General features: G+C 34.2%; 1 protein-coding gene across 3 annotated transcripts in view; it reads left to right on the top strand.

The window, feature by feature from the left end:
• HMCN1 (hemicentin 1) overlaps window positions 1-12,886 on the top strand; it is a 454,854-nt gene that overhangs the window by 290,006 nt on the left and 151,962 nt on the right. For all 3 annotated transcript variants that reach the window (XM_055367497.2, XM_055367502.2, XM_055367506.2), the window contains 2 exons: window positions 11,658-11,759; window positions 12,546-12,722. In XM_055367497.2, coding sequence (XP_055223472.2) covers window positions 11,658-11,759; window positions 12,546-12,722 — 279 coding nt within the window. The remainder of the gene's footprint in view (window positions 1-11,657; window positions 11,760-12,545; window positions 12,723-12,886) is intronic.

The following is a 12,886-nucleotide window of genomic DNA, read 5'->3' as shown; positions in this document are numbered from 1 at the left end:
ATGTGGAAAACTATATAAGAATAGGATGTGAAAAGCATGGCTTAAAAGACACCATGCATTGAAATACTTGAGTATTTGAATTTGCATTTGGTTTGTTCCAATTACTGTAGGTATGAGACTTTAGTTTCATAAAAAAGTTAATCAAACTTAGCAGTCAATAGCAGAAGTTACAGTATAAGGAACAAGAGAGGAACTAGCCCCATTAATACTGTTGCTCTTTGAATGCTCCCAAAGTATCCCATACAATTCTTGTTCTATGTATTAAAAAGGGCATTGCAAAACCCATGGGGAAGCAATCCTCATTTAATTAGGTTCAGTTATTTATTTATCAACCAACCCTGTAGTTACTTTTGAAGTCAGGATTTTTTGTTTTTATTTTTGTTTTTAGAGACAAAATCTCACTCTGTCAGCCAAGTTGGAGTGCAGTGGCACTATCATGGCTCATTACAGCCTGTATCCCCCTAGGCTCAGGTGATCTTCCCACCTCAGCCTCCCTAGTAGGGAGGACCACAAGCAAATGCCACCATGCCTGGCTAACGTTTGTACTTTTTGTAGAGATGGGATTTCACCATGTTGCCCAGGCTGGTCTTGAACTCCTGGGCTCAAGACATCTGCCGACCTCGGCCTCCCAAAGTGTTGGGATTACAGGTGTGAGCCACCATGCCCAGCCCAGGTTTTTTTTTTTTTAATCCCAATCTTTATTGATGGATAACACATTCAGCAAATGTGCATTTACTACAGTTGTCATCCAGAAATGTCTGATCCTAAAATATTCAGTGTTTCAATTGTTTAATGTTTTCCTTTCTTATATAAATATCTTAGATGCTACCATTCTTCTTAATCATAGCAAAAGCTGTTTCTCAAAGCTGTAGTAAGGGTGCCTGGTCTCCTGGACTAGGAGACCACGTCATGATCAAGAGAAGAGGAACATTCTCATGGGGTTTTCCAGGGTGGGGAGTTCTGTCATTTACAAAGGGCAGGAGCCCTCAGTAGGTGGTCTTTTTGATCATCAAAGTTTAATAATTCTGGAAGTTTTTATTCCCTAGACCAAACTATGAAATTATATCTAAACCTCAGATATTTGCCAAGTGCGACAGATGTTTCCACAAACAAATGATTATTTGGAGTCTAATAGCCCAAGCATTCATTTTATCTGCACACCATTATTTCCCAGGAAAAAAATTAACCAAGATGAAACACCCAGAAAAAGTAAAATATTGTGGCTTCAAATTTACTTTTTTATATTGCCAATTAATAACTGCAGGATAAAAACGTACATTCCTCATCTGTAAAATGGGAAGGATAGAGAGAGTACACCACAGTTATGGAGGCTGTGTGAGGATTAAATGAAAGACTACATGTGAAAATCTTAGCCTGGTGCCTGGCTCCTAGTCAGCATCTGTAAATGACAACATAAAGGCTGTCTGGCAAAACACATATTTGATTTCTGGCCCTTCTCACTGCACCATTTTGATAAATATCTGTAAAGTCCCTCCTGCCTTTACTCTTGGCCAGGAACTCTCTTGGGTCTGTATTAGTTGTCTGGTAAAAACATTAGTAGAGCACCCCTTATTTTTATTTTATTTTTTGAAAAGTATTTGCTTGGCTAACATCTGCTAACACCCACTCAAAAATGGTTCCTCTGTCGTTTTCTGTGTTTTGTTTAATAGCTCAAATGTGGCTTAAAGGAGACTCGGGAATGTTGCAGGGAACCTTTTTCTTTTTTCATGGGTAACTTCAGTTCAGGACTCTAAGATTTTCTTGGTATAGATTAATTTATTCCTCCCTATTTCACAATTTCACTAGATAGGGAATATTAACTCACCAAAATTACATTTAGATTGCTTATGTACTACCTGTAATTTAACCAGGATTTGAAAGACTCTATTCATGACCTGCGTGACTGAAGTAATAGGCAAAATCTAGCACACAATGTGTCAAGAAGAAGGTATTCCGGTTTTGGCATGATATGTACATGCAGCTTTTGGAAAAAGGAAAAAAAAACCCAGCAAATTGAATGGAATTCAACCTTCTTCTTCGAGAATGCAGGCATCTTATTATTAAAATAAGATCATAAGATATTGTTACTTTATTGCTGCTCTATCTAGAACAATGTTCTCCTAAATTTCAAGACTGCATTTCAATGCTAGAAGGGAGCAATGGAATTTATATTTGTATTTACTTTTAACCTCAAAATGAGAAAGAAATCAGGCTTTTAAAGTATTTTTGTATGGACTTACATTGGAGCCTTTCTGGCGTTTGAGGCATTGAACCATTACGTGCTTTGCAGGCAGGATTATAATTATTTGGCAAACAATCCCCCCAAGATTCAGTGGGTTTCTGGTCCACTTGTTTGTCAAATACCATGTACTAGTAACTATACCCAAAGAGCTTCTCTGTACAAGGCCTTTAGTCATTAGCTTTCCTCTTTTAGTTACTGAGTTATGTTTTGACATTTCTAAAGCATATTTCTTTTTTTTTTTTTGAGACGGAGTCTCGCAGTGTTGCCTGGGCTGGAGTACAATGGCGTGATCTTGGCTCACTGCAACTTCCGCCTCCCAGGTTCAAGCCATTCTCCTGCCTCAGCCTCCTGAGTAGCTGGGGTTACAGGCACCTGCCACCACTCCTGGCTAATTTTTTTGTCTTTTTAGTAGAGACGGGGTTTCACTATGTTGCCCAGGCTGATCTCGAACTCCTCACCTCGTGATCCGTGATCCGTCCGCCTCAGCCTCCCAAAGTCCTGGGATTACAGGGGCGAGCCACTGTGCCTGGCCATATAAAAGCATATGTTTTATATGGAAACTACCTTGAGGACATCTGAAAAAATTAGCTAAGATAACATCTTTATATTTGCTAAGTCTGGCTGTGAAGACTTAATAGAAGTCTTTCAGAAAAAAGAATGCTTAGCAATAATTTTTATCTCTAACTCTTTGGAGTAGAAAAGCAATTGGCTTTTTTTTTTCAACCTTCTGAGGCTATAAATTAAAATTATGTTGAAATACAGTGAGCATCAAATCAGACTATCTGATTTATTATGAGATCTTTGTAGGTCAGTTATGGGTGCTTCTTGATCCCAATTGTTTCTTGAGTTGAACGTTAAAAATTCTGAGCTTGTTATTCACAAAGAGATTACACATATAATTCACATAATAGAAGATTCATCCTTTTAGAGTGTACAATTCAGTCAATTTCAGTAGTTTATATCTTTCTAAGATTTTTTTTTTATCTAGGTTATCTAATTTGTTGGCATACAACTGTTTGTAATCTTCTCCTACAGTTTTTTTTTTATTTCTGTAAGATTGCTGGTAATGACCCCTCTTTCATTTCTGATTATAGTAATTAGGTCTTTTCGCTTTTGTTTGTCTTAGTGTAGCTGAAGTCTTTTTCATTTTGTTGATCTTTTTCAAGAACCAGCTTTTGGTTTTGTTAATTTTCTCTACTGTTTTTCTCTTCTCTATTTAATTTGTATATACTCTAATTTTCTCTTGTTTTTTCCTTTTGCTTGCTTTGGATAGAGTTTACTCTTCTTTTTTTCTGATTTCTTAAGGTAGAATGTTAGGTTATTGATTTGAGATCTTATTTTTTAATATGGATGCTTGCAGCTACAAATCAGTCTAAGCTCTTCTTTATGTGCATCCCACAAGTTTTGGCATGTTTTTGTTTTTCATTCCTCTCAAAATATTATCTGTCATGTGACTTCTTCTCTGACCAATAGTTACTTAGGACTGTGTTACTTCATTTTCACATATTTGTGAAGTTCCCAAATTTTCTTTCATTATTGGTTCCTAAATTTCATTGTGCTGGAGAACATACACTGTAAGATTATAGTCCTTTTAAATGTATCAAGAGTTGTCTTATAGTCTTATATATAGTCTATCTTTGAGACTATGACATGTGCACTTGAGAAGAATGTGTTTTCTGGTGGAGTAGTCTATGTGTGCCAGTTGCGTTATAGGTTGTGCAAGTCTTCTATCTTTTTATTGATTTTCTGTGTAGTTGTTGTATCCACAATTGAAAGTGGGATATCGAAGTCTCTTAACTTTTATAGTTTTATTGTCTATTTCTCCCTTTGAGTTTGTCAATTTTTGTTCCATGTATATTGGGGATCTGTTGTTATGTACGTATGTATTTATAATTGGTATATCCTGATGAATTAACCTTTTGTATTTTTTTTAAAGTCCTACGTTGTTGCCAGTAACAGTTTTTCTTGAAGTCTATTTTGTGTGATGTTAGTATAGCCCCTGCAGTTCTTTTTCCATTACTGTTTGCATCATATATTGTTTTTCATCTTTTTACTTTCAATGTATTTGTCTTTGAATCTAAAGTGTGCTATTATAGGCAACATACAGTTGAATTTTTTAAAAACTCCATTCTGCCAATCTCTGCCTTTTGATTGGAGTATTTAATCCATTTACATTTAATTTAACTACTGATGTGGTAGAGTTTATGTCTGTCATTGGTTATATATTTTAATATTTATTATGTCATTTTTTGTTTTTCTCTTTCTCCATTGCTAACATTTTCTTGGGTGCCATTTTATTGCCCTTATTGCTTCTTTTACATTTTTTGAGTTCTATTTTTAGTAGTTTTCCTCAGTATTATAATTAGAATCTTAATAATTATAGTATTTGGATATTTCAACAGTATACAAAAATTTTGTTCTTAATTAGCTCTCTTTTTCCCCTCTTTTGTGCTATTATTGTTAAATGAATTACATTTTTTAAAGTGCCCATTACTGCTTTATATTATCATCTTTTAAATCAATAGGAGAAAAAATGAGTTATGAGCAAAATATACAGTTTTTACATCTTACATATTTATCTATGTAGTTACCTCTACCAGTGAACTTTATTCTTTTGTGTGTATTAGAATTACTGTTTCATTTCAACCTGAAGAACTCCTTTTAGAATTCCTCATAGAACAGGGGTCTAGCAATGAATTCTTCGTAGAATTCATTGCTTTCCATTTTCATTCTTCTAGAAATATCTTAATTTCTTCTTTAATTTTAAAAGACAGATTTTCTGGATATGAAATTCTTGGTTAGTAGTCATTTTCTTTCAGCACTTTGAGTATGTCATCCTACTACCTTCTAGCCTTTGTCTTTTTTGATAAGAAATTGGCTGTTGTTTGTACTGAGGATCTTTGTACATAAGTCACTTCTCTCTTACTGCTTTCAAGATTGTTTCTTAGTTGTTGGTTTTAAACAGTTTGGTTTTGATGTCTTGGTGGGGATTTCTTTGAGTTTATCTAACTTAGAATTTTTTAAACTTCTTAGATATATAGATTGATGCTTTTCTTCAAATTTGGGAACATTTCAGTTATTACTTTTTAAGGCATTCTTTCTGTACCTTTCTCCTTCTCCTCTCCTCTGGTACTCCCATTATGTCTGATGGTGTTTCCACAAGTCTTAGAGGCTCTATTCATTTTCTTTATTCTTTTTTCTTTGATTCTAAAATTGGATTATCAATTGACCAATCTTCAAATTTGTTGATTTGTTTCTTCTTCCACCTTCCAGCTTTCTTCTTCCAGGTGTTGAGTTTTTATTGCACTTTAGAATTTTCATTTGGCTTTTAAAAGTAATTTCTGTCTCTTGATTAACATCTATATTTAGTGATAATTCAGCTACTTTTCTTTGGTTCTTTATAGATGGTTTCCTGTAATTCTTGGAACATTCAGTCATCCCTCAATATCCACAGGGGATTTATTCTAGGACCCCACATGGATACCAAGATTTGTTGATGTTCAAGTTCCTTATATAAAATTATATAGTATTTGTTACAAAAAAACCCAAAAATAAATAAATGGGATGAATTAAACTAAAAACCTTATGCATAGCTAAAGAAATAATCAGCAGAGTTAACAGACAACCCACAGAGTGGGAGAAAATATTAGCAAACTGTGCATCTGGCAAAGGACCAATATCCAGAATTTACAAGGAACTCAAACAGATCAGCAAGAAAAAAAATTAATCCCATCAAAAAGTGGGCAAAGGATGTGAATAGACAATTCTCAAAGATATACAAGCAGCCAACCTAATATATGAAAAAAAACTCGACATCATTCATCATCAGGGAAATGCAAATTGAAACCACAATGAGATACCACCTTACTCCTGCAAGAGTGGCTGATATGGTTTGGCTGTGTACCCACCCAAATCTCATCTTGAGTCATAGTTCCCATAATATCTATGTGTTGTGGGAGGGACCCAATGGGAGGTAATTGAATCATGGGAGTAAGTTCTCATGAGATCTGATGGTCTTATAAGGGGCTTTTCCCCACCTTTGCTCTGCACTACTCTTTGCTGCTACTATGTGAAGAAGAATGTGTTTGCTTCCCCTTCGGCCGTGATTATGTTTCCTGAGGCCTCCCCAGCCATGCTGAACTGTGAGTCAATTAAACCTCTTTCCTTTATAAATTACCCAGTCTTGGGTATGTCTTTATTAGCAGCATGAGAACTAACTAACACAATGGCCATAAGTAAAAAGAAAAAAAAAAGATGTGGTGTGGATGTGCTGAAAGGGAACACTTTAACACTGCTGGTGGGAATGTAAATTAGTACAACCACTAGGGAGAACAGTATGAAGATTCCTTAAGGAACCAAAAGTAGAACTACCATTCAACCCAGCAATCTCACTACTGGGTATTTACCCAAAAGAAAAGAAGTCGTTATATGAAAAAGACACATGCACATGCATGTTTACAACAGCACAATTTGCAATTGCAAAGATATGGAACCAACCTAAGTGTCCATCAACCAATGAGTGGATAAAGAAAATGTGATATACACACACACACACACACACACACACACACACACACGCACCATGGAATACTACTCAACCATAAAAAGGAATGAAATAATGTCTTTTGCAGCAACTTGGATGGAGCTGGAGGCCAGTATTCTAAGTGAAGTAACCCAGGAATGGAAAACCAAACATCGTATGTTCTCACTTTTAAGTAGGAGCTAAGCCATGAGGATGCAAAGGCATAAGAATGATATAATGCACTTTGGGGATTCAGGGGGAGTTTGATGAGGGATGAGGGATAAAAGACTACATATTGGGTACAGCATATACTGTTCGAGTGATGGGTGTACTAAAATCTCAAATCACCACTGAAGAACTTATCCATGTAACCAAAACCACCTGTATCCCAAAAACTATTGAGATAAACATTAACATAAATTGTATAGTATTTGTATATAGCACATCCTCTTGTATAGTTTAATATCTCTAAATTACTTAATTCCCAAAACAATGTGGATGCTATGTAATTAATAGTTATACTACATTTTTATTTGTATTAATTTTTATTGTTGTATTGTTATTTTTTATTAAAAAAAATTTCCCATCCGTGGTTGATTGACACTGCAGATAGAGAGGGCCAATTGTATTTAAAATAGCTGATTTAAAGTTTTTGTCTAGTAAATACAATATCTAGTTTCTAGGTTTCCTGATGGACAGTTTCTATTATGCTTCTTTTTCTATGCATGAGCCATGCTATCTTGTTTCTTAGAATATGTGATTTTTGTTGAAAAAGTAGATATTTTAAATAACATAATTTGGCAACTCTAGAAATCATATCCTTCTCTCCTCATGGTTTTTATTGTCATTTTTTTTTTGTTGCTGGTTTTCATTGTTGTGTCTTGATTCATTAGTGGGTAGACAGAATACTGGCATCCTGCCAAATTTTCATATCCTAATCCTTGAACTTATTAATATGTTAGGTTACATCATAAAGAGGAATTAAGGCTGTTAATCATTTGACCTTAAAGTAGGAAGATAATCTCTAATTATCTGGATGAACCCAATGTAATCATAAGGATTATTAAATGTGGGAAAGGGAAGCAGCATATCAGAGTGATATAATGTGAGAAGAATGTTCCACACACTTCCTCACATGCCCTGCCTGTTGCTGGCTTTGAAGATGGAGGAAATGGCCTCTAGAATTTGGAAAAGGCAAGGGAACAGATTCTTCTCTAGAGCCTCCAGAAGGGAATTCAGCTCTGCTGACACCTTAATATTAACCCAGTCAGGCCATGTTGGACTTCTGACCTATAAAACTGTAAGATAAATTTGTATTGTTTAAGCTACCAAGTTTGAGGTAATTTGTTTCAGAAGCATGAGGAAACTTTTCTATATAAATTCTATGAAGTCTGTTTTTATAGACTTTAAAATACCCCTGGGGAAAAGGTTTGCACTGACAGAACAATTGAATCTGGTTAAATAAAGTCAAATCTTGCAAGCAGGGATTTTCATGGAAAGGCCAGACAGGTCAAATAATGACAGTTCTCTCAGAATGGTACTTTCAGGTCGCTCAAAACCTATTGTTCTTCCTTCAGTGTCTGCTAGGCTGCTTTTTTCAATGTGATTATTGGACTATTTGTTTTCAAGTTCGACTGAGCTGGAGAGAGGATGACAGGGCTAGGTCAGTTAAAATGCCTCAGAACTCACTGTTCTTAATGAAATTTAGCTATTTATTTTTAATAAATACTTTTTGGATTTTTGCAAGTCTTTGGTTAATTTCCCAAGTTCTGAAAAGGTTGATTTTGACAATGTTTCCAACATTTTTGTTTCTTTAATGGAGGAGTAGATTTTTTGAGTCCTTAGTCTGGCATTCTTGCTGACATCCAATCTTTCTTTCTTTAAGTTCTCTAGTGAAGTGAGAAATTGCCAACCCATTCCATAGCTCTTGTATTTCTTATTCCCATCGTAGTGTTTTATTGCAGCAGTGACATAGTCTGTCAAATTCTTCAGTGAGCACTTCAGTCCAGAAGGCTTCAAGTATTTAAAAAGCTGTTTTGAAGGGATGTGCCATGGACTGATTATTCTTCCTTTTTTTCTTTTCCAGTTGGAAAAGTTAGATAGCTATATTTATAAGTCTTGTGTCCTTAAACATTGTGTTGATAATCAGAATTCAGTGCAGAAAACAGAAACATTCTAGGCATTTCAAACAGGTAGGGTTAATGCATGGAATTAAATGAATACAAAAGCAATTTTAAGAGTGAAGGAGGGGTGGTTCTAGGGTGAGTCTTTAGGAACAACTCCCAGGACAAAAAAGATTTGACCCAAAGGACATCTACTTCTGAAAACAGACTTTATTTTAGACTTTTCAAAAATCAACTTTGAGTTTTATTATCTTCCTTAATTTTGTTTGTTTTCTGCTTTTATTTTTATTATTTATTTCTAGCCTGTTTTGGTTTATTGTATTGGTCTTCTTCTAAATTCTGGGTTGAGTGCTTAGGACTTTTTTTCATTATTTCTTGGTTTTTATATATGTTAATTATGGATTTAGATTTTCTTTAAGTACTGTACTGCTTTAGTGACATCCTATAGGTTTTAATATTAATCAGTTTCACTTTATTTTTCTAAACTTATATTCTTATCTTGATTTCATCTTTAATGAGATTTTTCCCATGTAGATAGCTTTATATTTTTGTTGTTGATTTATATTTTATAGCTTTATTAAATTGTGATTATAAAATACTTTATTGGCATTTCATGGGCTAATATTTCATTTTGAAAACATTCCACTGTCATTTGAAAAACATATATATTCTTTGGTAATTACAAATCCCCAAACACACACATACACATATGCATACACAATCTGCATGGGTACTTTTATTTTTCATATTCTTTATAACTGTGTTTTTTGTTTCACTACACAGCCAATTTCTGAGGAGGACATATTAAAATATGCCACTTTTAGAGTTTTTGAATTTTTCTTGCTTTTTAACAATTTTTGCTTTGTTATTCAATGCATAAGGTATTGTCATTATAAAATATTATGAATATAAATCATGTTGTTTTGTCATGTTTAATAATTTTTGCTTTGTATAGTTGTCAGAAATTGATGTCAAATTATTGTATATCTTTGTCCTGCTCCTTATTGTAACATTTTTGTGGGTTTTTATTTGTGCTCCTTATCCACTTAGATATTTTAATTAAAAATAGTTTTAACCCATTGTATTAGTCCATGTTCATGCTGCCGATAAAGACATACCCAAGACTGGGCAATTTAGAAAAGAAAGAGGTTTAATGGACTCACAGTTACACATAGCTGGGGAGGCCTCACAATCATGGCAGAAGGCAAAAGGCACATCTCACATGGTGGCAGACAAGAGAAGAGAATGAGAGCCAAGGCAATCTGATGGATCTAAAACCATCAGATCCCATGAGACTTATTCACTATCATGAGAACAGTATGGAGGAAACCACTCCCATGATTCAATTATCTACCAGTGGGTCCCTCCCAGCTACAATTCAAGATGAGATTTGGGTGGGGACATAGCCAAACCATATCACCCATATAAGTTTTTTTTTTTTTTTTGAGGTGGAGTTTCACTCTTGTTGCCCAGGCTGGAGTGCAATGGCACGATCTCAGCTCACTGCAACCTCCACCTCCCAAGTTGAAGCGATTCTCCTGTCTCAGCCTCCCGAGTATCTGGGATTACAGGCATCCACGACTACGTCCATCTAATTTTTTGTATTTTTAGTAGAGATGGGATTTCACCATGTTGGCCAGGCTGGTCTCGAACTCCTGACCTTGTGATTTGCCTGCCTCAGCCTCCCAAAGTGCTGGGATTACAGGTGTGAGCTACCACACCCGGCCACCCATACAAGTATTAACGTGTCAAAAAGTCACTATTTTAAGTGTGAAAAAAGCTCTATTAAACAATGAAATGAACTCAGTCATATTTATATATTTAATTTTATTTCTGCCATCTTACTTATTTCTACTATTTTTTCTTGTTTTCTTTCCTTCTTTCCCCCTTTCCTGTTTTTGGTAGATTAATGGATTGATGGATTTATTGATTGTATGTGGGTTGAGGGTCTGTAGTGCATTGAGTTAGTTAAATGTAGCAAATCCTTAAAATGTGTTTTTTTTTCTGTCAACTTCAGATACTAATTTACAACATCTTTTTCAAACAAGACAGAACCTTTAGTTCACTTGTAATTTTTTAATCCTGTATGTCTCTCACACTCCTTGAGATATTGTTGAAAACATGGCATTAATGTTCCAAGTTATTTCTTTTATATTATGCCTCTCAGACTTTATGAATTCCTACTTTCTGAGTACATTAAATAACAGATCAGCATTATCAGTAATTACTTAAAGTTGAAAACGTACTTTTCTGTTTTATTTTGTGAATAACTTAAGTCTAAATTTTATATCAAAGGAAAAAAACTGCCAAAAACCACACAAAAGTTATTCTGTTTTTTTCTAAAATAGCTTAAGACAGTGCTGTCCAAAGATAAAGTAAGATATTTTGAGATGTTGATTTCTTCTTCACTGGAAGAGTTCAAATTTAGTAGACTAATTACTTCTTGGTAAAGATACCTACTTACCAAATCAATCAGATTAAGTAAAATAAAAAATATTTCTTTAACTTTTTTTACTCCTCTACTAATCTATATAATTCTAAGGATTTTCCTATCTGGACACAGAGAAATGTGTGATCCAGAAAACTTATTTAGATTTTTTAAAATCCTGTTCTTCAGTCTATTTAATAGTTTACTTTTATTCCAAATAGGTTAGTGTATATATGTGAAAAAAAGAAGAGAGGAAGAAAAATTATAATTTTAATTGAGCAAACAATTTCAGCTTAAATATTCTACTTTTAAGAAATAATTATCTGTTTGGGTCTCTTGCAGAACCACCTAGTCTGGAAGATGCAGGAAAAATGCTGAATGAGACTGTGTTGGTGAGCAACCCTGTACAGCTGGAGTGTAAGGCAGCTGGAAATCCTGTGCCTGGTACATTTACTTTTGAACTCTGTAACTTAAGATTTCTGGGAATAACTGAAATTGATTTTGAGCATAATATACTAATTACTAGTAAAGAACAGGTTATAGAATACATTTCATGGGTGAAACATTGATAAGAATATTATTAGATAATATTTTTGAATTTTTATTGCCTTTAACTAACTGCATGAAACAATTTATTTAAACAATGTAGAAATATATGAATACCTTAATCATCTTATTGTCAATACTGTGGCCACAAGGCCTACATGGTGGTTTGTATCCATCTATGCTGAAACCTTTTTTTAACCTTAAAAGTATCTTAATGAAGCTAGATAAAATTGTCATTCTAATGAGACTACAACTTTGTTTTGTATATTCCCACCACTGGTAGATTATTCATATGAATCAGTAACAACATAAATCTTTGAGGCCAATAGTGTGGATGGTATTTGGTTTGATTAGACATGTAGCCAAAATTTTATGGATGAGAGGAAACATACAACAAAAAATAGATAGGTTGAAAGTTTGCTATTAAATAATACTGATATATTAGAGATAGTAAAGAATATCTTTCTTCTAAATTCATTTTCAGGACTCACCGACTTGGCTCTTGGTGTTTTTCTAAGGGTTACCTTCTCTTAAAAATCAAAGCTAAAGAGATGATTACGTAAACAGATTAAATTCAAATAATAAGTATAAGAATAAAGTAATAGTGACTTAGCTAAGATCCAACTTAGTATATTTAATTTAAAAAATTTTTACATAGATCATCTTCTCCCCTTCTTCTTTCAGTTATTACATGGTACAAAGATAATCGTCTGCTCTCAGGTTCCACCAGCATGATTTTCTTGAACAGAGGACAGATCATTGATATTGAAAGTGCCCAGATCTCAGATGCTGGCATATATAAATGCGTGGCCATCAACTCAGCTGGAGCTACAGAGTTATTTTACAGTCTGCAAGTTCATGGTTAGTGCCACTTCACCTAGATTCATTCTGGGGTAAAGAAGCATTCAAAATGATTAAGTGCTTCTATAAAATTCTTGTGTAAGTATTTAACAGAATGTGTTATTGTCATCTTTATGTAAGGGAACAGTGTTCTAAAACTTATAAATGTGCTTATTCCTGATTCC

The sequence above is a fragment of the Gorilla gorilla genome, chromosome 1 (assembly GCF_029281585.2).
Source record: "Gorilla gorilla gorilla isolate KB3781 chromosome 1, NHGRI_mGorGor1-v2.1_pri, whole genome shotgun sequence".
Classification (NCBI taxonomy): Eukaryota; Metazoa; Chordata; class Mammalia; order Primates; family Hominidae; genus Gorilla; species Gorilla gorilla.
This window is presented reverse-complemented; position numbering and strand designations above follow the sequence as displayed.